This window comes from Balaenoptera physalus, assembly GCF_965194825.1.
Source record: "Balaenoptera physalus genome assembly, chromosome: 4".
Lineage (NCBI taxonomy): Eukaryota > Metazoa > Chordata > Mammalia > Artiodactyla > Balaenopteridae > Balaenoptera > Balaenoptera physalus.
In genome coordinates, this window is record NC_138891.1 from 73082153 (window position 1) to 73106959 (window position 24807).

The 24807-nt window shown below is 36.2% G+C and overlaps 1 protein-coding gene across 4 annotated transcripts in view; it reads right to left on the reverse strand.

Moving 5' to 3' along the window:
* ACAP2 (ArfGAP with coiled-coil, ankyrin repeat and PH domains 2) overlaps positions 1-24807 on the reverse strand; it is a 157170-nt gene that overhangs the window by 70416 nt on the left and 61947 nt on the right. For 3 of the 4 annotated variants that reach the window (XM_082458592.1, XM_082458590.1, XM_082458591.1), the window contains exons 3-4: positions 18815-18934; positions 17963-18016 (exon numbers count right to left, since the gene is read on the reverse strand). The exons of the other annotated variant lie outside the window; for it this stretch is intronic. In XM_082458592.1, the coding sequence (XP_082314718.1) occupies positions 17963-18016; positions 18815-18934 (174 nt within the window). The remainder of the gene's footprint in view (positions 1-17962; positions 18017-18814; positions 18935-24807) is intronic. 4 annotated transcript variants of the gene reach the window in all.

Genomic DNA, 24807 nt, shown 5'->3' on the forward strand with positions numbered 1-24807 from the left:
TCCTCTTGAGAGTGGGCTGGTCATAGAGACTTACTTCTAACAAATAGTAATATGGAGGAAGTGACAAACAGTAACTTCTGAGACTAAGTAATGGATAGTATTGCATCTTTCTCTTTGCCCTGACTCTCATATCATGTGTTTTGGGAGTAACCAGATTCCATGCAGTAAAAACCACTCAAGCAACCCTGCAAAGAGGCCTCTTGGTGAGGAACTGAGGCCTGCAGTCAACAGTCATATGCATGGCCCTATCTTGGAATTGGATCCTCCAACCCCAGTGAAGCCTTCAAATTACAGTAACCCCGGCCACATCTTATCAGCTATCTCATTAAAGACTCTGAGCCAAAGCCACCCAGCTAAGTCTCTCTAAAAATTCCAGGCCCAGAAACTGAGATAATAAATGTCTGTTGTTTTAAGCCACTATATTTTGGGGTAATCAGTTATACAGCAAAAGATAACTAACACATCCATCAACAGGTGAATGGATAAACAAATTGTGATATATCTACACAATGCAATACTATTAAGCAATAAAAAAAGGGGAATAAACTATTGCTACACAGACCATGATTGAGTCTCAAAATCATTACACTGAAAGAAATTAGACCAAAAAAAAAAAAATCCATTTACATATAGGTCTGGAAAATGCAAACTGATCAGTAATAACAGACAGCAGATCAGTGATTGACTAGGAATGAGGAGGTGGCAAATCGGAGGAGGAATTATAAAGCGGCACAAGAAAACTTTTGAGGCATAATTGTTATGTTCATTAAATTAATTGAGGTGACAGTTTTATGGAGGTATACATATGTCAACATTTATCAAATTGTACACTTTAATATACAGTTTATGTCAATCATTCCCCAGTAAAAAAAAAAAATCAATATATTCCAGAGAAAGAAACAGAATGATTTTTGCCTATTATTGTTATTTTAAAACTACAAAAACATTACTAAGTTCTCCAAAATACAGCATTACCTAAACTAAAGTTTATATACATTTGGATAGAATGAGAAATATTTCAGGCAATTGTCAATAATCTAGCCTATTTTAACACCTCCATTAGAATGAAAAGTATGTTGTAATGCAAAGGCAACTGAGTAAAAACTGAGTCTCCCACTTGCCAGTTTCAAGCTATCCAGCTACCTAACAGCTAACTCTTCTTTTCCTCTGGTGAACTGTTGCAAAGAGCTGCCTCAATAGGGCACTAATCTATTCCCACTAAGAGAGAATTTGCAGTATTTCTTAAGCTTTAAGACTTTGCCTTGTCAATGTCTCCGGAAATTAGGTGACAAAGGAATTTTGCAAGACTCTTCCCTAAATTTTTGCCCTTTACCTCATTTCCCTATTTTCCTTGTGCAGAGTTCTACTATCCTGACTAGTTGGGGGTTCTGATCAAGATCTTACCCAAAGTGCTCAGCAACCACCCAAAAACTTTATCTGGGCTTTAGACCAAAAACAAAATTTGTTTCATACTCAGAATTGAGTACATACAGGTCTTCTCTTCCATGTCTATACCACAAAACCTGGGATGGTAATAATAAAGCCAGAGTGACAGATTCCTTGGGTGGGGTGAGTGGGGGGGGTGGGGTACCAACACAAAAGCAAAGGTTCAGTTCCATTTTTGGAAATGAATGGCATTATTCCTAGCAACATATGTATGACAAATAATCAGCAATGTCATTTGACCTATCTGCTACTTATAAAAGGATCTTACCTTTTAAGAGGTAAGAGTGCATAAATATCATGGCTGTTTAAAACCAATGGCTTACACTCAGGTTATTCCCCATTCATGTCTGCACCCAGTTAAAGCAACACTATCTAGTTGTGTTCCGGAAAGGATGAAAGCTGAGATACACTACACAGATGGCAGACACTCTAGGAACTTTAGTAGAAGAATAGGCTACACATCCATAGATAGCATTGAACTATTTTCAGTTCTTGCCATTTAGGTCCCATTGGCCGAGACTAAAAATTTTGTAGTCTTTGTGATCCATTTAAATATTACTGAGCTACCACAGCAGTCTCTTCTGACGATTCTGCATGACATAATCATTCCTGTCCTTTCCAGAATCTATAGGCACAGGGCTATGGCTGTTAACACTGTGGATTCATTGAATCTTTTAATCTCATTAGGCCTGTTTATTACAGGCTTATAATAATCAAGAAGACTCTTCTTTGCTTTTATCAGAAACAGGTCCCAATATGCAAATGAATATTTATTATGTGTTCCTGTTTTTCTACATCCCCTGCCTGTCCTAACCTATCCATTTATCTAACCTCTTCTTTCTCCCTTTCTCTAAGGCTTTCTCTAAGGCAATCAAAATCACCTGCAAAGTTAACAGAAAATATTAATACAAAGATCCAAGCTTATTTAAGGAGGACAGAATCCCTCTGTATTTTTTAATAAGTTCACTAGGTGATTCTGTTACTCCAAGATTGAGACAAATCGCTCTGACCAGGGGTTCTCAAGTGTACAGTATTATAACCTGGGGAACTTTTAAATACCCTGATGCTGAGATAATTAGAAAAACTGGCAAGTATCAGGAATCAGAATTTTTAAGGTTCCCCAGATGTGAACCAGCATTATCCACATCACTTGCGTGCTTGTTAGAAATGAAGAATCTCCAGAACCACCCCAGACTTACAGAATCAAAATCTGCATTTACCATGATTTCCAAGTGCTTGTTTGGGGGAAGAAGCAATGCATTGTTTCTCAAACTGGGCTGCACAATGGGATGACCTGTGGAGCTTTAAAAATTACTGATTGCTGGTTCTTACTCCCAGAGACTCTAATTTTAACTAGTCTGGGTTGCAGCCCACTAGCACTCCACTGAGAAGAATTCATCAAGCCATCTAAATCACTAAATTACCTTCACTAAGAGCAAAAAGGGGCCTCCCTTCAGTGGATGTCATGACAGATACAGTCCTTGGAAGTGGGCAAAAACAGTCTTGAGAGCAGAAGTCAGCACATTTTTTCTGTAAAGAGCTAGACGGTATTTTAGGCTTGTGGGCCATGTTGTCTCTGTCACAGCTACTCATCTCTGCCATCGTGCGAAAGTAACCATAGACAATACAGAAGCAAATGAGCATAGCTGTGTTCCAATAAAAATTTACATGAAAAAAAGGGGAGGGGGCGATGGGCTAGATTTGGCCTGTAAGCCATAGTTTGCCAACCCCTGCTCTAGAACAGTGGTTCACAAACTTTAGAATACAACAGAATCCCCTGCAAGGCTTGTTCAAACACATATTGCTGGCTTCCAGCCTCAGAGTTTCTGATTTAGTAGATCTGGATGGGCTCTAAGAAGCTGCTATTCTAACACGTCCCTAGGTGATGCTGATGCTGCTGGTCCGGGGACCACAATTTGAGAACCACCGATCGAAAGTAATGGTCCTCAAATTTTACTGCATGTCAGAATCACCTGGGGAGATTTTAAAATTCTAATGCCGCACTCCAGATGACATAAATCAAATCTCTGGGAATGGGAACCAATTTACTACTATAAAAGTTCTCAATGCTTGGGTCATGGCACACTAAAATAGTTCCATTTTAGGGGAAAAGTTACCTGGCATTACTATTTGAATCATCCAAAGCTATTTTAGTCACAATCTGTTTGTCATCACTTCTTTGTTTTGTACCCCTTGTCAAATATTGCACCTTTCTTTTGCTCATTTTTCACAATTCTTGCTCCTACTGTTATTTTTCACATTTTTCCTATTAACAAGGTATGTATGATGGTTTCCTTAGCATCATCATCATTAGTTATAAGGTATTCCTATTAGAATGCAATTGATTTTGTTATTTTTTGGCTCTTACTTCTTGGTATTTATTTATTATTGGCTTTTAATGTTAATTAGCCGAAGGCTGACTCTTAATGAAATTTAATTATGTTTTATTTTAAATTATTAAAAAACATTTATGTCTGAAGATGGAATTAAATGCACATAATTATATCATTTTAAATGGGATTGCAGACCTTTGCAGATTCAAAAACATTTTGAAAATTTGATTTTTTGATCATAAATGAGCATAACATTTGTTGAATAAACTAAGATGAATTAATATTTCCTATCTTTACTAAATGCCTAATTTTATAATCTTGCAATATAATTTATTTTAAAACATTTTAAGAATGCAGAAAATTATACACATAATCAGCTTTTGAACCTTAAAACATATCTTATTTTATCTCATATTTAAATAGATCTGATTTTTACTGGTTGTTGTTTTCCACCATAATGGACAACTTTTTCATCAAACAGTGCTGTAAAGCCATTACATTCATAAGGCAAACACAACATTTCCAAAATTCTCTTCTTTAACCAAAATGTATTTTTACATGAAAGAGTTATTAAATAAAACAATTGCAGAAGCAAATCATACAGGACTTCAACACAAAATATCCATTTAATACAGAAAAAGATTTGTACTTTAAACTTCTGCAAACACAAAATAAGAAACAAAGTTCTTTTATCACATTAGTTATAACTATATCAGATTAAGAAGCTGCTTAAAAGGTTACTACTCAATTAACAGCTAGAGCCAGAATGCCTCATACAATTGCAAAATTGTATAATATACCAGCCTACAAAGAAAATTTCAGAACTTTGTAATTTCCAAAGACGCAAAGGAAATAGAAAATGTGCCCCATTCAAATAACAAAATTAACAGATGCGTTTGATGGCATGCCAAATAAACACACCAATAATTACTAACCCAGAAGACAACTGTATCAAAAAGTTTTCATTGTTGCGTGATGATTCTACATGTTAATAACTGTACTCAAATTAACAGCAATAGTTAAAATTTCTGAATAGAAGATTATCTTGGAAGAACATTGTTTTCCTAAGCACCAAAACAAATTCCTAGGGATGAAATACTCAAATGCCAAAAGAAAACTTTAAAACAAACAAAGAGGATAAATTTGGAAACATTGTAACTTTGCATACTGATAGAGCAGCCACAAAGACAGCAAGATGTAAATTTACGTTAAGAATTCATTTAGAAGCTGTGAAGATCTAGTAGTACATTATTTCACAAAGGATCTCTTATATGTAAAAGGTTACATGTAGATATAAATTCCAAATTAAATTTTATGAAAATGATACATGAATCTAAACAAAATATTCAAAACATTTCATTTTTTTTTCAGCTTTTTGTATAGAAATGAGACAAGTATATCACGCTCTGGGGACTTCCCTGGCTGTCCAGTGGTTAAGACTCCATGCTTCCAATGCAGGGGACATGGGTTCTAGCCCTGTTGAGGGAACTAAGATCCTGCATGCTGTGCAGCGCAGCCAAAAAAAATTTAAAAAAGGAATATCACTTTCTGCTGTTTCACACAACAGTGTATACTAGCTGTCCAAAGGAAGAGTTTTGCCTAAGTTTATGATTTAAAAGTAGAATTCAGGGCTTCCCTGGTGGCGCAGTGGTTGAGAGTCTGCCTGCCAATGCAGGGGACACAGGTTCGAGCCCTGGTCTGGGAGGATCCCACATGCCGCGGAGCAACTAGGCCCGTGAACCACAACTACTGAGCCTGCGCGTCTGGAGCCTGTGCTCCGCAACAAGAGAGGCCGCGATAGTGAGAGGCCCGTGCACCGCGATGAAGAGTGGCCCCCGCTCGCCGCAACTAGAGAAAGCCCTTGCACAGAAACGAAGACCCAACACAGCCAAAAATAAATAAATATTTAAAAAAAAATAAATAAATAAAAGTAGAATTCAAAAAGTTTAGGAGGAACAACTTTCAACTTGCAGATTTGTTTATTTCCAGTTATTGACTTTAAAAGGTGGCTTAGTTAACTGGTGTTCTAAATCTGATGATCTTATTTCAAACAATCCTTGATATTTTTGACAATTAACATGTACCAACAATCTTTATGGATTCAAAGTGTTGGAAACAAGAGGTTGAGAATGAGTCACTAGGGAGTCAGTGCTATAATCTGAATCCAAAAATAGAATTATTAAAAGTGGGTAAATGGGGTTTAGTAAGTAGAGCAACTTCTATGTATACCTACAGAAAAGCTTCATCATTTTATTCAAAATCCACTCAATTTATCCCAGAAAATTTAAGCATTACATGTGTCAATGAAAGAAAAGGAAGAGCAGCCCCACTTAATGAATGATTGCTCCTTTAAAGTATAATTTAAAGAGATGGAATTATTTAAATTCTAATTACAAGTGATAAAGGAGTTCCTGTCAATCAGGAGGAAAGGGCAATAAATGCTCATCTGTCTTTCACTAATATGTCTACCTATGCAGACAAAGCTCTCATCAATGACAATGGCCAAGAATTTGGAAAGATCATCAATTTTTAAATCTTGATCAGGAATTGCTTGAAACCATTTCATGCATAAGACCTTTTTTTTTTTTTTTAAGTTATGTTCAGGGAAGCCAGCTCAAGTTTCTCATTAAAATATTTTTTAAATATATGGAAGTGTTATTTACACATTCAATATGTAATATCTTTCCTAACACTTTAAGTTTTATTTTAACATAATTCTATAAAAATAAATTATTTATTAACTATTTATTAATTATTTAACATAATTTCATAAAAAAGAAATCTAAACATTTTTCACCAACACCCAGACAGGACATGACACCTTATGTCCCCCAGAAGTTTTCTCCAGTGTCTCATACAAATACAACCATCAGTTTCTACCTGTGCCATGAGATGAGAACAGTTGGGAAGCACTGAACTACTATAGTCTCACTACCTAAAACCATTTGTTGAGCGAATGAGTAGACAGCTGTAATATGGAAAACCAAACTCACAAAAAAACAAAACAAAAAGGGTCATACATTTTCATAGAATTTTATGCAGCAATTCAACTTCAAAACTTCATTTAGCAAATAATCAAAATAATATTCCAAGTTCCTTATACCAACAGCAAATTAGAATCCAAAAGAGTCATCAGCGACGTTACAGAAACAGAGCTCTAAGTTCCAGGAAAACAAAGTAGTCAAATCAACTCTAGTACATAGTAGAATGTAGCATATATGACCTGCTCTGGAAAAGTTATGAGTTGGCACCTTATAAAAAACATATGAGTTAAAGAGCAACCCTAGGAAATTATCATTCTATAAGGAATAAGGAACAGTACTATCCATTTTTACAGAGAAAATAAATCACAAAAGAATCCAAATAATTTATTTTTTAAATGACTGGATAATTTAAACCCAATCTATGTTTAATCTTACTTGGCTAAAAACCCAAATGGTTATATTATTTCAAACATTTATTTAAGCCCACAAAGTTATTCATAAATATCATCTCTGTAACATCTAGCCTTTTATCCTGATACAAAGTGATACACCAAGACTTAAGTGTTATGAGCTTTGCTACAGAATATAAAGCAGATTCCAGTGTTTATTCCCTTTTAGAAAGCAGTTTGTCTTATCCTATAGTCTCCTTTATCCTATAATGCTATGTAATTAAAATTTCACTGAACAGAATGCTACTAAAATAAAGCATTTTATACAACTCGGCTTTCCCACATTTTTAACAAATGACTCTGAGATCATATTTAAATCTTATAATAATTAATACTTTATAATTAAAAGTCATCTAGTAAAAGCTCCTTCATTTTACAGAGGTGGAATGCAAAGCTTAGAAAAACTGAATGACTTCCCCAAGATAAGAATTATGCAAGTACTAAGGATATAACAGCAAACAAGATATGTGTCATCCCTATCTCTAATCTAGTTGAAGTGACGTACACAGCGTTATGATGGGGGAAGAACCTTTGCCACAAATATAAAGATTCTGATTCAAGTACAAAGAGGTCACTCCTACTGAAAAAACTAAGGAAAAGTATTTGTTAACAAGAAACAAAAAGGCAAGGTAAAACACAGAGCATAGCAACTATAAAAGGAAAGAAAATTAAAAGAAAGTAAACTAAGGTCTCACAATTTCATACCTATAGCTATTAGTAGAAAAATTTCTGAGATGCTGTAAAAAGGAATATGGGAATAAAACTAGAAAGGCACTAGACATCTTGGTGTAGTATCAGAGCTCTCCTATATACATATATATAAGTATATATGTAAACACACACAAGCTCACCAACCTATAGCATTTAGACCTCTAGGCAGACAGGCAGACAAATAGTGATCTCCTCTTAGTTTGCAAATTATCATTCTAAAGCATATTAAGCATTTCTAAAGAATATTAAATACTTTTAATTGTCTATTTGTTCACCGAATTTTCACTGATTTAACACATCTTTATTCATTTAATGACTAAAAAAACATTACAAAGGTTGTCATAATCTCAATGTCCTCAACCCTGCCATGAGTAACTCCTTCCTACCAAGGACTCTTCTAGGTGGTAGTAGCAGAGATGAATACAACAAAGTGCCTACAGTCATAAAACTTAGAGAAGAACAGACAATAAGTACATATATTTAAGAATGAGACCACATACATATACATGGTATGTGTGTGTGCACGCAAAAGGCAGGGTAAATTGATAGACAGTAACCATATGGTGGTCAAGGAAGGCTTCTCATAGAGGCAGTGATCTATTAAAGTGAGGGAGACCTATAGAAAGAAAAGGAATATCGTAAGGAAACAGTCACACATAAACGTGGAGGAAGAACATGCCGCACCGAACAGACTGCAAGTACAAAGGCCCTAACATGAGAATTACTTTGGCATGTTCAAAGAACAACAAAGAGCCCAAGAGGCTACAACCAGACAGAGAAGAGAGATGAGATAAGAAAGTTATCAGCTGGAGCCTCATCATATAGGACTTGGTTAGGATTTTATTCTGAGTGTAACGGGGAGCTAGAACAGGAGAGTACTGTGAATTAATTTATATTTTTAAAAGTTCATTCTGGCTGCTGTATACATAACTCACTGTATTTAGAAGGGCAAGTAGAGAAGCAGAGATACAAGTTATACAATCTTAAACAAAAGGTGGTAGTAGTTTAGACTTGGAGGTGACAGAGCAACTATTTATTGTAGGATCTGGGGTATATTTTCTTAATGCGTGGGACATGGAATATGGGGGGGAAAAAGAAAAGTCACAGAAAGAGGTTTCAAGGATGAAAATTGCTAAGACTGCACAATAATTTGCTTACTAAAACTGTTTTCAAAATTATAGCCTTTATGGTTGGTGTGCCAGTTGTTTACTGGCTTTCACCACTACATCACCCTTCCATAATCTCCTCCTCTATGCTGCCAGGAGCTAGAAATCTGCAAAGCATATTTCCCAAACCCCCTGCAAGCCAAGAGGTTAGGTTTTGCAAATAGGATCTGATGTTAGATTAAGAGGCAGGAGATAAGGAGAAGCCACTTTTTTTTTCTGCTTCTGTTCTGACACAGCCATTAGTGAGCAACTGAGCTACTCCAAATTTCGGCAGCGTCAGTGACCAATCTGAGGGTGTCAATGGGACTGCAGGCTCCGAGGCTCTTGCAGCCACAGCAAGCAGGCAAGCCCTGACTTCCTGGCTTGGCAACAATTGCAGTGTTCTCAAGAGTGCAGTACTTAGGGGCTCTAGCACCACCACTTCCACCCTTGCTCCTGCAGCCCCTAAGGACAGTAGCTCCTTCCTATGTTGACTAATCTCTAGGTGGCATCACTGTGGCTTTTTTCATTCCTCCAACCCTTCCAACACTTTGTAACCAATTCACTATATTAAAACCTTTCTATAAGAAATACCGTATGTGGTTTCTATTTTCCCAAACGGATACCAGCCAATATAGTAAAGGAAGCAGTATCACTCCCCAGGATCTAGCTGCACATATTTTGTTCCTCATCACAACACCCTTACACGCTGGTATCGCAAATTCTACTATTCCCCTTTTATAGAACAGTAAACTGAAAAATGAAAGTGATTAAATAAACTGACCAAAATTATACAGCTAATAACAGTGAAGCCTAAACTCAAAGTTGTTTCTATCTAAATTCTTTGTTCTTTTTACAATGTTAAAATCAAGAAATATTGATTGCTTTCAATTGAAAGGAAAAAAAAAAACACATTATTGGAATCAGTTCAGGAAACCAGTTGCACATTAATAGCACTAGCACTAAAAAGACCAATCTCTATCCTCTTGAAGGAAACTATACTTATATACCTTGCTTCAAACAAACCTCATTTTTAAAGACTCAATTTACTCTAAGAGAATGATTTATAAAATACTCTGAACTTAAGTTTTCTTGACTGGACAGATTTCAACATACATTTAAACTATTTATTTACCAAAAGTTTATCTTACTCATAACTTTTCACATATAAAACTATAACAAAAAGCAAAATATTCTTATATAAAGCAATAATATAAGACTTACTGATTTAAAGAAAATATCAGAAACAGGACTACTACAAAGGATACTATATTACAAAAAAAATTTAACCTATTATGTTAATTTAAAATCAGTAACTTAAAAAAAAAATTTAATTCTTATTACACTTTTTAAGAAGTCTGAATCCAAAAGGTCCCTTGATTTAAAAAGAAATCAAATATATTATACACTAGCAACCAAATTCAACAGAAGGCAAAAAGAAAATTAATAAGAGATCATTAAAAACAAATTGGTGCAAAATATTAGAGCTAAAATCATAAAAATATTAGAAGAAAACAAAGGGATTAATCTGCATGATCTGGGATTTAGCAATGGATTCTTGGATATGACCCCAAAAGCAGGAGGAACAGGAAAAAAAAAAAAAAAAAGATAAATTGGATTTCATCAAAATGAAAACTTTTATTTATTTATTTATTTTTATTTATTTATTTATTTTTGGCTGTGTTGGGTCTTCGTTGCTACACGCAGGCTTTCTCTAGTTGCAGCGAGTGGTGGCTACTCTTTGTTGCGGTGCACGGGCTTCTCATTACGATGGCTTCTCTTGTTGCGGAGCACGGGCTCTAAGCACACAGGCTTCAGTAGTTGTGGCACACGGGCTCAGTAGTTGTGGTTTGCAGGCTCTAGAGCGCAGGCTCAGTAGTTGTGACGCATGGGCTTAGTTGCTCTGTGGCATGCGGGATCTTCCTGGACCAGGGATCAAACCTGTGTCCCCTGCACTGGCAGGCGGATTCTTAACCACTGTGCCACCAGGGAAGTTCCAAAATTAAAACTTTTAGAGAGTGGCCAAGATGGTAGAGTAGAAGAACCCTAACCCTAAGATCACGTCCTCTCACGAACACACCAAAATCACAACAATCTGCAGAACAACCATCGTTGAAAAAGACTGAAAGCTACCAAAAAAGATTCTCTACAACTAAAGACATACAGACAGAACCACAAGACTGGTAGGAGGGGGGCACTTGCGATATAATCAAATCCCATACCCCCTGGGTAGGCGACCCACAAACTAGAGAATTAAATTACAGATGTTCTCGCACAAGAGTGAGAATGCTGAGCCCCACATCAGGCCCCCAGCCTAGAGGTCCAGCACCAGGAAGAAGAGCCCCCAGAGCATTTGGCCTTGAAGGTCAGTGGGGCTTGACTGCAGAAGCTCCACAGGGCTGGGGAAAATAGAGACTTCACTCTTAAAGAGCACACACAAAATTTCAGGTACACCAGGCCAAGGGCAAAAGCAGTAATTTGACAGGGCCTGGGACAGACCTAATGCTGGTCTTGGAGGGTCTCCTGGGGAGGTTCCTGGGTGACTGTGGCCCACCCTGGGGACACAAACACTGCTGGCAAATGTATCAGGTAATATTCATCTGCGTGAACTCTCCTGGAGGCTGACATTTTGGCACAAAGACCTGGCCCCACCTAAAAGCCTGTAGGCTCCAGTGTTGCGACACCTCTGGCCAAAACAAAAAACTGAGCAAGGGCACAGCCCCATTCATCAGCAGACAGGCTATCTAAAGACTTCCTGAGCCCACAGCAGCCTCTAGACACACCCTTAGAATGGCCCTGCCCACCAGAAGATGAATACCCAGCCCCACCCACCAGGGGGCAGGCACCCACCTCTCCTGTCAGGAAGCCTGCACAGGCCTCTAGACCAGTCTTACCCACCAGGGGGCAGACACCAGAAGCAAGAATATTACAGTCCAGCAGCATGTGGACCAAGTCCACAAACACAGGCCAGACACTACCCTGGGACCAGCTGGCTCCTAGCCCTTGTGACAAGAGGGGAGTGCACTGCTGAGACACATAAGACGTCTCCTACAGAGGGCCACTCTTCCAAGGTCGAGAAACTTAACAAACCTACTACATACATAAAAATACAAATAGCAATTTAGACAAAATTAGGTGACAGAGGAATATGTTTCAGACAAAGGAACAAGATAAAACTCCAGAAGAACAAAGTGAAGTGAAGACAGGCAATCTAACCAAGAAAGATCTTGTTCAGAATAACAATGATAAAGATGATCAAAGAACTCAGGAGAAGGGATGCACAGAGTGAGAAATTAGAAGTTTTTAACAAAGAATTAGAATATATAAAGAACAGCCAAACAGAATAAAGAATACAATAACTGAAATAAAAAATACACTAGAAGGAATGAATAGTAGACTAACTGAGGCAGAAGGATAGATCACTGAGCTGGAAGACAGAATAGTGGAAATCATTGTCCCTGAACAGAAAAAAGAAAAAAGAATGAAAAGAAATAAGGACAGTTTAGCAGACCTCTGGGACAACATCAAGCGTGCTAATATTCGCATGATAAGGGTCCCAAAAGGAGAAGAGAGGAAGGGTCTGGAAACATATTTGAAGAGACAACAGCTGAAAACTTCCCTAATCTGGAGAAGGAAATAGTCACCCAAGACCAGGAAGTGCAGAGAGTCCCATACAGGATTAACCCACAGAGGAATAAACCACAACACACTGTAATCAAAATGACAAAAATAAAAGATAAGAGAGAATATTAAAAGCAACAAGGGAAAAGCAACAAATAACATACAAGGGAACTCCCATAAAGTTATCAGATAATTTTTCAGCAAAAGCTCTACAGGCCAGAAGGGAGTGGCAAGATACACTTAAAGTGATGAAAGACAAAAACCTACAACCAAGAATAATCTACCCAGCAAGGCTCTCGCTCAGATTTGATGGAGAGGTCAAAAGCTTTACAGACAAGCAAAAGCTAAAAGAATTCAGCACCACCAAACCAGCATTACAACAAATGCTAAAGGAACTTCTCTAGGCAGAAAAGGCCACAACTAGAAACAAGAAAATCACAAAATGGAAAAGTTCATTGGTAAAGGCAAACATACAATAAAGGTAGGAAATCATCCAAGAACAAAGCTAGTAGTAAGGTTAAAAGACAAAAGTAGTAAAATCATTTGTATACACAATAAGCAGTCAAGGGATACACAAAACAACTTGATGCAAAATATAATATCAAAAACAGTGATCATGAGGGGAGGAGGGTACAAATGCAGGTTATTTAAAATGTGTTTGAAATTAAGAGATCAGCAACTTAAAACAAGCATGTATAAATATAGACTCCTATACAAAAACCTCATGGTAACTGCAAAACAAAAATCTATAGTAGATATACACACAAAGAAGAAAAAGGAATACAAACATAACACTGAAGAGAGTCATCAAATCCTAAGACAAAAGAAGAAAGGGCAAAAAAGACCTATAAAAACAAATCCAAAACAATTAAGAAAACGGCAATAGAAACAAACATATTGGTCATCATCACCTTATATGTAAATGGACTAAATGCTCCTACCAAAAGACAGAGACTGGCTGAATGGATACAAAAATAAGACCCATGTATTTGCTGCCTACAAGAGACTCACTTCAGATCTGGAGACACATACAGACTGAAAGTAAGGGGACGGAAAAAGGTATTCCATGTAAATGGAAATCAAAAGAAAGCTGGAGTAGCAATACTTATATCAGACAAAATAGACTTTGAAATAAAGACTGTTACAAGAGACAGAGAAGGACACTACATAATGATCAAAGGATCAATCCAAGAAGAAGATATAATTGTAAATATATATGCACCCAACATAGGAGCACCTCAATATATAAGGCAAATGTTAACAGACACAAAAGGAGAAACTGACATTAACACAATAATAGCGGGGGACTTTAACACCCCACTTACATCAATGGAAAGATTATCTAGACAGAAAATCAATGTAGAAATACAGGACTTAAATGACATATAGACCAGACAGACTTAATTGATATTTATAGAGCATTCCATCCAAAAGCTGCAGAACACATTCTTTTCAAGTGCACATGGAACATTCTCCAAAACAGATCACATGCTGGGCCACGTAGCAAGCCTCAGTAAATTTAAGAAAATTGAAATCATATCAAATATCTTTTCTGACCACAAGGTTATGAGGGTAGAAATCACTACAAGAAGAAAAACTGCAAAAAAAACAAACACATGGAGGCTAAACAATATGCTACTAAACAACCAATGGATCACTGAAGAAATCAAAGAGGAAATTTTAAAATGCCTGGAGACTAATGAAAACAAAAAAAAAACGACTATCCAAAACCTATGGGATGCAGCAAAAGCAGTTCTAAGAGGGAAGTTTATAGCAATACAATCCTACCTCAGGAAACAAGAAAAATCTCAAACAAACAACCTAATCTTATGTATAAAGCAACTAGAGAAAGAAGAACAAACAAAATCCAAACTCAGTAAAAGAAAAGAAATCACAAAGATCACAGCAGAAATAAATGAAATAGAGACTAAAAAAACAATAGAAAGATCAATGAAACTAAAAGCTGATTCTTTGAAAAGATAAACAAAATTGATAAACCTTTAGCCAGACTCATGGAGAAAAAAAGGGAGAGGGCCCAAATCAATAAAATCAGAAATGAAAAAGGAGAAGTTACAACCAACGCCACAGAAATACAAAGGATCATAGGGAGAATACTACAAGCAATTATATACCAATAAAATGGACAACCTAGAAGAAATGGACAAATTCTTAGAAAGGTACACTCTCCCAAGACTGAACCAGAAGGAAATGGAATATATGAACAGACCAACTACCAGTACTTAAATTGAATCAGTAATTTTAAAACTCCCAACAAGTAAAAGTCCAGAACAAAATGGTTTCACAGGTAAATTCTACCAAACATTTAAAGAAGAGTTAACACCTATCCTTCTGAAAATATTCCAAAATATTGCAGAGGAAGGAACACTCCCAAACTCATTCTATGAGGCCACCATCACCCTGATAACAAAACCAGACAAAGGTATCAAAAAAGAAAAGTATAGGCCAATATCACTGATGAACACAATGTAAAAATCCTCAACAAAATATCAGCAAAATGAATCCAACAATACATTAAAAGGATCATACACCATGATCAAGTGGGATTTATTCCAGGGATACAAGGACTTTTTAATATCTGCAAATCAATCAGTGTGATACACCACATTAACAAATTGAGGAATAAAAACCAAATGATCATCTCAATAGATGCAGAAAAAGCTTTTGATAAAATTCAGCATCCATTTATGATAAAAACTCTTCAGAAAGTGGGCACAGAGGGAACCTACCTCAACATAATAAAGGTCATATATGACAAAACTACAGCTAACATCATACTCAATGATGAAAAGCTGAAAGCATTTCCTCTAAGATCACAAACAAGACAAGGATGCCCACTCTCGCCACTTTTATTCAACATAATTTTGGAAGTCATAGCCACAGCAATTAGAGAAGAAAAAGAAATAAAAGGAATCCAAGTTGGAAAAGAAGAAATAAAACTGTCACTGTTTGCAGATGACATGATGCTCTATATAGAAAATCCTAAAGATGTTACCAGAAAAGTAATAGAGCTCATCAATGAATTCAGTAAAGTTGCAGGATACAAAATTAACATACAGAAATCTGTTGCATTTCTATACACTAACAACCAAATATCAGAAAGAGAAATTAAGAAAACAATCCCATTTACCATCACATCAAAAAAGAATAAAATACCTAGGAATAAACTTACCCAAGGAGGCAAAAGGAAAAGACAACCTACTGAATGAGAGAAAATATTCGCAAATGTTGTGACCGACAAGGGATTAATTTCCAAAATATACAAACAGCTCACACAGCTCAATATCAAAAAAACAAACAACCCAGTAAAAAAAAATGGGCAGAAGACCTAAATAGACATTTCTCCAAAGAAGACATACAGATGGTCAAGAGGCACATGAAAAGATGCTCAACATTGCTAATTACTGTTAAATACAAATCAAAACTACAAATGAGGTATCACCTCACTGTGGTCAGAATGGGCATCATCAAGAAGTCTACAAATAGTAAATGCTGGAGAGGGTGTGGAGAAAAGAAACCCTCCTACACTGTTGGTGGGAATGTAAATTGGTGCAGTCATTATCGAGAACAGTATGGAGTTTCCTTAAAAAACTAAAAATAGAGTTGCCATATGATCCAGCAATCCCCCTTCTGGGCATATTTCTGGAGAAAACTCTGATTTGAAAAGATACATGCACCCCAATGTTCATAGCAGCGCTATTTACAATAGCCAAGACATGGAAGCAACCTAAATATCCATTAACAGAGAAATGAATAAAGAAGATGTGGGGGGGGGGGGGCGGTGTGTGTGTATGTATATATATATATAGATATAGATATAGATATATACATACACACACACACACACACAACAGAATACTACTCAGCCACTAAAAAGAATGAAATAATGCCATTTGCAGCAACATGGATGGACCTAGAGATTATCAAGTGAAGTAAAACAGAGAAAGACAAATATCATAGGATATCACTTCTATGTGGAATCTAAAAAAATGATACAAATGAACTTACTAACAAAACAGAAATAGACTCACAGACACAGAAAACAAACTTCTGGTTACCAAAGGGGATAGTGGGGGCGGAGTGGAGGATAGCAGTTTGGGATTAACATAATACACTCTACTATATATAAAATAGGTAAACAATAAGGACCTACTGTATAGTGCAGAAAACTATACTCAGTATCTTGTAATAACCTACAATGGAAAGGAATCTGAAAAAGAATATATATATGTATAACTGAATCACTTTGCTGTACACTTGAAACACAGCACTGTAAATTAACTATACTTCAATAAAAAAAATTAAAACTTTTATGCATCAAATGACATTATCAAGAAAGTAAAAAGACTACTTATAGAATGGGAAAAATTATTTATATATCATATATCTGACAAGGGTGTAATATCCAGAATATATAAAGAATTCAATTTAGAAAAACTTTAAATGGGCAAAGGACTTAAGTGGACAACAGTGGTAACAATAGCAGAAGAAAATACACAAATGGCCAATAAGCAGATGAAAATATGCTCAACCAGATTGGTCATTAGGGAAATGCAAATCAAAACCACAATGAGGGACTTCCCTGGTGGTCCAGTGGCTAAGACTCCACACTCCCAGTGCAGGGGGCCTGGGTTCAATCCCTGGTCAGGGAACTAGATCCCACATGCCGCAACTAAAGATTCCACACGCCGCAACTAAAGATTCCACACGCCGCAACTAAAAGATCTCACATATTTTCAGTAAACGTTTACAAAACTTATAAAGGAATTTCACGACATTCCAAAAGTAATATATATCCCTCATTCTTGAAGATCTGTCCTCAAATCTTAAACACAAACATAAATAGCTCAAAAAATACAAGTCTTTAATATTAGCAATTGATTAGACAAAGGGGATATATTTGTATCTTAAAAGAAATAGCTAATTTTAGAATGATGACTTGTACGTCTTTCTTCTTGAAATTGCTTAAAAACTTATAAAGGCACAACTTAAAGGAAAAAAATTAACTTTTATGGGTGTGTACTTCATTGAAATTAAAGTTCACTATTATAGAATGGGAAATAATACACATCTATACTTTCTCCCTCTCTGTCTCTCTCTCACACACACACACACATTTTAGATCCACCCGACTAAAAAGTTGTTGACAAATCAAAGTCATTCATTTTCCAACTTAAGTAATTTTATAAAATACTGCCACCAAAGTACTAAAACATGAACATGGTCATAATAACACCTATTTAATAAACACTTACTGTGTGAAAATTTATCATTTCTTGAAGACTGTCAGAAAATTTGGTCAAACTTGTCTATGAGAAAGAAATCAAAAGAAAACCAAGTCATTTAAGAGCTACTAATATAGGCCACAAAAATGTTACTTCAGCATTTCTGACAGAAAGATCAAGTTACACTGTAAACAGTAACATTTATTTCTCACTAGGACAATCTCACTACCTCTCAGGCATGCTCTGCAGAGAGGTCAAGTCTACATGTAGTAACGTAAAACCCTAGAACAGTCAAAGAATTAGCCTGCCGTACCAATACTATTATACTAGCAAATCAAAATGGCCCATGTAAACCTAAGGTAAAATTGAGTATATCAAGACTGTGTCCATTTAGGCATCTATGGATCACATAATCATCAAATTACAACCATTTCTGCACCAGTTATTATTCTTCATAAAAGAAATGTCATAATACCACATAGTATAGCAAGGGGTCTAAGCTAACACAGCATAGCTAGCTACCAGAACTTTCCTATGCAGCCCCCAAAATGTATAGTTAGATACTAGTCTTGGGTTAATGCTCTCTGCTTGCCCCGATAAACAGCTACTAATAAGCATGATCCTACTCTCACTGCTCAGGTCCCCTTGTAGATGCTTCAGTTCACCTAGCAGCAAGTATAGTAAACTTATATCCACAATGCAAATCAACCATCACCTTCTAACTGTCCTAGAAAACAGGATTATATCAGATAGCACCAACAGGTGATAGCTGTTCCACTTCTAATTTTAAGGACCACTACTACTATTAATAAGGTAAATGGATGCATAATTCTCTAACATCTTGTTTCATTTACCATTTTAACTAAATTTAATAATACTAACCTCAACTACAGCATCATTGCTAGAATACTGTGCCAGGTCTCGAATCCCATTCATGAACTGTTTATTTGCAACACAAAAGGCTTTTCCAGTATCAATCATTGCAATACATAGCTTCACAAGCTGGAAAAGAAAAACATCATATCATTGAAAATAATTTTACAGATTACTTAATCAAACAAGTGTTATTAGCATTAACCACATGAGTAAGCCTAGTTAAGACAAATTATAGTTCATCAATAAACCCAAAATAGACTAAATGAAAATTGTTCTTTTTTTCCTTTGGCTTAAAAAGTAAATTCATAAGAGAACTGTACCAAAAAAAGTTGACCTTTCAAACAACAACAACCATTTTATCAAGTTAAATTCAATCCCATAAATTAACTCCACAAAAATGTATTAAGCACCCCTTGGAAGGAAGAAAAGGACAGTTTAGGCAGAGCAAGCAGTATGACAGAAGATTTTAAAAACACAACTGTGGTATGGTGGAGGGAAGGGAAGTAAACTGGCATGGTGGGTTAGTCATGCTGGTCATTTTAATATCAGACCCTCAGAGCAGAATTGCTTAATCAACCATATTTCTCTAATGCCTCCCATCTAGGCATTGTGCTAAATCTTAGAACAGAGCTTCTCCCTCTCTTCTCCTGCCCCCTCCTTTCTTCTTTCTTTTTTTCATCTTTTTCTTTTTCCCTTTCATTCCTTTTCTCTCTTTTTTTTTCTATCCCTTCCTTGTTTCTTTCTTTAGTTCACTCAGATACAGAACATTTTCTTTAAGCAAACAAAATCTTGGGTGAAAATCAAATATAAAAAAAGATAAAAGTGGAGCCGCTCTAGATGAAGGAAGGGTAATGAGAGGGTGGGAAGAGGGGCCACCAAGAAGAGGACAGAGCTCAGGAAAACTTTAGAAGACAGCTCAAGGATCTCAGGAGTGTAATTTAAAACTGTTACCCTGGGACCGGGAGGAACAGAAGTGAAAAACATAATCTCTGTTCTAATTCTAACCATTCAAAAAGCAGATAAATTCTATTTAGCACAAGTACAACTGCTATGCTCATCAAAACCATGCAAGAGGGAACAAAGGAGGAATGTGTAATGAGGGCTATGGGGATCAAGGAAGGGTTCCGGGAAAAGGTAATACTTGAGAAAAGCCCTGAACACCAACAGGAATTAGCCAATCAGATAAGGGTAATAAGAAGACACTTCTCTAGGAAAAGCATGTTCTAAGGCCCTGAAGCTTAGATGGCAGTGCAAACCTGGGGCACTAAGTAGCTTAGCACAGTGTGAAAATGTATACAAGGGCCAGATCAGGAAAAGCCTTGTGTGCAAAGTTAAGGTGTTCACATTTTATATGAAAGGAAATGGAAAACAATAAAGATATCGAGCGGGTGAGTTAACCAGAGTTCCATTTTAGAATGATGAGCTAAAAGAAGAAAAAGTAAGATAAGGAAGTAGAAAGAATAAAGATAAGGAGACTAGACCAAAAACTACGAGAGCCTGAATTAAGGCAGTAAGCAGGGAGAGAAGAGAGGAGACAAATTTAGAAATTAGTTGAGCACCTAAGTACAATTATGCAGATGGTGTCCTACCAAAGGGAAAAATAGGGGATGAAATCCAGCCTGAGCTCTGCTTGCTGAGGGCTATATCTGCTACAAGATGCTAATTTGCACAAAGACACTATACTGTCCAGCAAAGACTTGTCTTAGCAGTGTTGGGCCTGTGAGGTAGGCCTGAGCTAGATGGGTCTGTGAAATAAGCCAAGTGGAAAGTCTATCAAACCCAAGTGAAAATAGATATTTAAAGCTCAAAAAAGAGAAGTGTACTATAGATACACACACAGGAGTCAGCAGCAAATAAAGTATCAGTGCTACAACGCTACAGCCTAGAAAAAAAGCAGGGGTCACAGTGTGTACAGTGAGGACCCCACAAAGGAGACTAAAAGAGGAGAAGGGAAAGGTAGGAGGAAAAGCAACAGATTAATTTCATCAAAGTCAAGAAAGAGCAACGTATCAAAAGATGGATGATGAATAGGTTGAAAATCCATAAAGGTCAAGTTTTAAAAACACTTAAAAGAAGTTTGTTGAGTTTGGTGACAGTCACCAGCATCCCTAGCAAGAATTGTTTTAAGAGAAACTGGGGGGCTGTAGCCAGATTACAGTGAGTTATGAACTGTAGATGAAGAAGACACAATGAGAGGTCAATTCTTCGCCAATATATATTCTATAGAATATCCCAGGGGAACATTCTATACCAAAATAAGGATTCTGTGATCAAATAAGTCTGGGAAACTCATTTTGTCAAGTTAAACAGATTTCTTTATTACTAAATTTGTAAGAGCTTTTGATATATTAATGTGTATTATGAGTCCTAGAGAGGAAGTATATAATAGGTAGCATTTCTCAAAATTATCTGACATTGAATTCTCTTTAGAGGAAGCATCCTCATAGGACCAATGTTCCACAAAACCCACTATGAGAAATGCTGGCAGACACTAGTCCTTCAAATAGTTTGCTATTTCAAAAAAAAAAAAAAAAGATATCTTAACAACCAAAAAAACTAATTCTAAAATTCATATGGAGTAACCAACATGCAAGAAGAGCATCAAAAAAATTGAAAAAGAGTAATGAGGTGGGGACATTAGCCCCATATTAAAATATACAGGTGGGGCTTCCCTGGTGGCGCAGTGGTTGAGAATCTGCCTGCCAATGCAGGGGACACGAGTTCGAGCCCTGGTCTGGGAGGATCCCACATGCCGCGGAGCAACTAGGCCCGTGAGCCACAATTACTGAGCCTGCGCGTCTGGAGAGGCCACGATAATGAGAGGCCCCACGCACCGCGATGAAGAGTGGCCCCCACTTGCCACAACTAGAGAAAGCCCTTGCACAGAAACGAAGACCCAACACAGCCATAAATAAATAAAATAGTGCTTAAATAAATAAAAATAAAAATAAAATATACAGGTGCAGTAATTAAAAGTCTGGAAATAGATGTGAATAGACAAATTGGTTAATGGAAGAGAATACAGAGTGAAGAAGCAGATACAAAATGCAGTACTTGATTAAGTAACACTCCAGCCAGGGGGGTAAAAAATTATCCAATAAATGACACAAGGATACTGGATAGCCATCTAAAGCCATCTAAAAAAAGAAAGAAACTAAGTAGTATTCCAAACCCCCAAATTAATTTCAGATGGAATAAATATTTAAACATAAAACATTAAATCAGAAAACCAAGAGAAAACAGGAGGTGGTATTTTTTATAATCTCAAAGTAGGAAAAGTCTTTCTGAGAAGGAGGCAAAACTCAAAAGCCATAGAAGAAACTAATCAATTCAAACACATAACAATAAAACATTTAGATAAGGAAAAAAAAAAAAAAACTTAGTCAAAAGACAAATGACAATATTGGAAAATATTAGCAACAAATCACAAGGGACTAATTTCCCTACTACAAGAAAGGGTATACAACTCGTTTTTGAAAATCCAACCAGCCACTAGAAAAAAAAATGGCAGACAGACATGTACAGGTAATTCCCAGAAAAGAAAATTCAAATATACGTATGTCCATGAAAAGAAATTCAACCTCACTCATAATAAAAGAAGGGTAAATTACTATTTTTTATAGAAGAACAAAGGTCAAAAAATGTGATAACATGCTGTTTTAGAGAAGGTAGGTATGGGGAAATACGCACTCCCGCACACTGTTGGTGGGAATGTAAACTGGTACAATTTCTATGAAAGGCAACTTAGCAAGAGCTATAAAAATTTTAAACATACATGCCCTCTAATGTAGTAATTTCACTTTTATAAATGTATCATACAGATATATTTGCACATAAGGCACATGACACACATGTAAAGTCATTCATTGCAGCCGCAGTAAAACACTGGTAGCAATCTAAGTATCCATCTGTAGGCAACTGGATATATAAATTATGATATATCCATAAAATGAGATACAATCAGCCATTAAAAAGAATGAGGCAGCTCTATAATTAATAATAAGGAATAAAATCTAAATTATATATTTTAAGAAAGCAAAATGTAGAACAATGCTAATATCTTTGTTGGAGTGGGTAGAGAAGAGTACAAATACATATAATCTTTCACATGCTTAAGAGATTTCTGGAAGACCACACAAGAAACTAGTTCAGTATACTCCTCTGGGATACAGATTAGATGATGACTAATTTTTCACTGGGTACACTTTTGTACCTTTGAATTTTGTACCACATGTGTGATATTGCTTATTCAACAAATTAAATAATTCAAAAATAATTAAGTTTAAAGTTTCCATAAAAACAGAAACAGACAGGTTGGTAGTAGAACATTATGGTTAAAAACAGGTTTATAGGCTCAGTTGGCTTAGGTTCAAATTCTGCTGCCAAACTTAATGCTCTAAGTGATTCAGAGAGACCTCAAACTCAAGAAGCTTCAGGTTCTTCTGTATGACACAATGACAATGGTATCAAACCATAGAGGGTTACTATAAGAGTTGAGATAATGCACTTAAAGATCTTAGCACAAACTGTTACTGGCACATGGTAATTACTTGATAAAGATTTGCAATTCCTTGTCAGAGGTGAGATTTTTCTCTTGTTTTGTTTTGTTTTGATTCAAGAGAAACAAACATTTTTGTTTACTTAAAATAATGCGGTGGTAGAGAAGGAAAAGGAGAGAGATGGCTAAAGCAAAGTCCTGAGAAGTTAAAGTTTGGAATTACATAGGAAACGGGATATTTTTATCACTCAAATGGGAAAAAAAAATGGAATAAGGACAGATTCTGTTAAGTTTCTAGATTAAAAGCAAGAAATAAAGGTGTTCCCACCAAAAGGAAGTAAGAGACAAGTTCCTCTACTAAGAATGAAGAGCAAGGTGGTAAATCTTGAGAAAACAGTGAAATATAAGAGATGCTAAAGATAGTAAGATAACCTGATTGAGCCTCGGAAAAATTGCTTTGCATCATGAATCCCAGGTATGTGTAGCTCCACCAATTAGTTTCACCAAACAATTGTGTAACTTCTCCTGTAGGGCTTTATAGCCCAGATATGGGACAGAGGATAGAGATGGTTAGACAAGTATAGTCAGTATTCTGCAGAGTAGGTGTTATGGAAAGGAAACGAAGGTCTCCAGAAGAGAAATAATGATGTGATAAGTTAAGAGTAGACTGGAAGGGTTCATAGTAGTATTATACATAATAGCCAAAAAGTGGAAACAACCCAAATTTCCATCAATTGATGAATGGATAAACAACATATGGTATATCCATACAACAGCATATTATTCAGCCATAAAAAAGGAAATACTGGCGATGTTACAACATAGACGGATGAACTTTAAAAACATTATGCTAAGTGAAAGAAGCCTGTCACAAAAGGTCAAATACTGTATGATTCCATTTATATGAAATGTCCAGAACAGGCAAATCCACAGAGACAGAAAGTAAATTAGTGGTTGACAGAGGATGTAGGGAGAGGGAAATTGGAAGTGACTGCTAACAGGCACAGAGCTTCTTATCAGGGTAATGGAATTAAGTAGTATATTCACATTGTGAATATGCTAAAAACCACTGAGCTGCACACTTTAAAATGGTGGTTTTTTATGTTAGGTGAATTTTATCTCAATAAAAAAAATTATTTTAAAAAATATATAGTGAATAAAAAAGGGATCTGAAATATGAAGCGGATAGACTGAAAGACTAGAGATTTAGATAAGCTTGAAAAACAGAAGCAGGAGGAGTCCAAGATGAGAACTGGAAAGACTGGAAACTCACATCAGAAAGTAAGGTATCAATGAGCATTCCACAGTTTCAGAGATTACGACTCTGAGCAACAAGGCACAGCATATGGCCAGGAAAACAGGTATCAGAAATAGAATAAAGGTCACTATCACAGGCGTTGGAGGGAAAATGAAATTGTCATATAGCTGAAGCACATATACACTGCAGCTATTCAGGGGGAAGGACTGACTGGGTGATAGACAGATACTCTGCCAGCTGTCA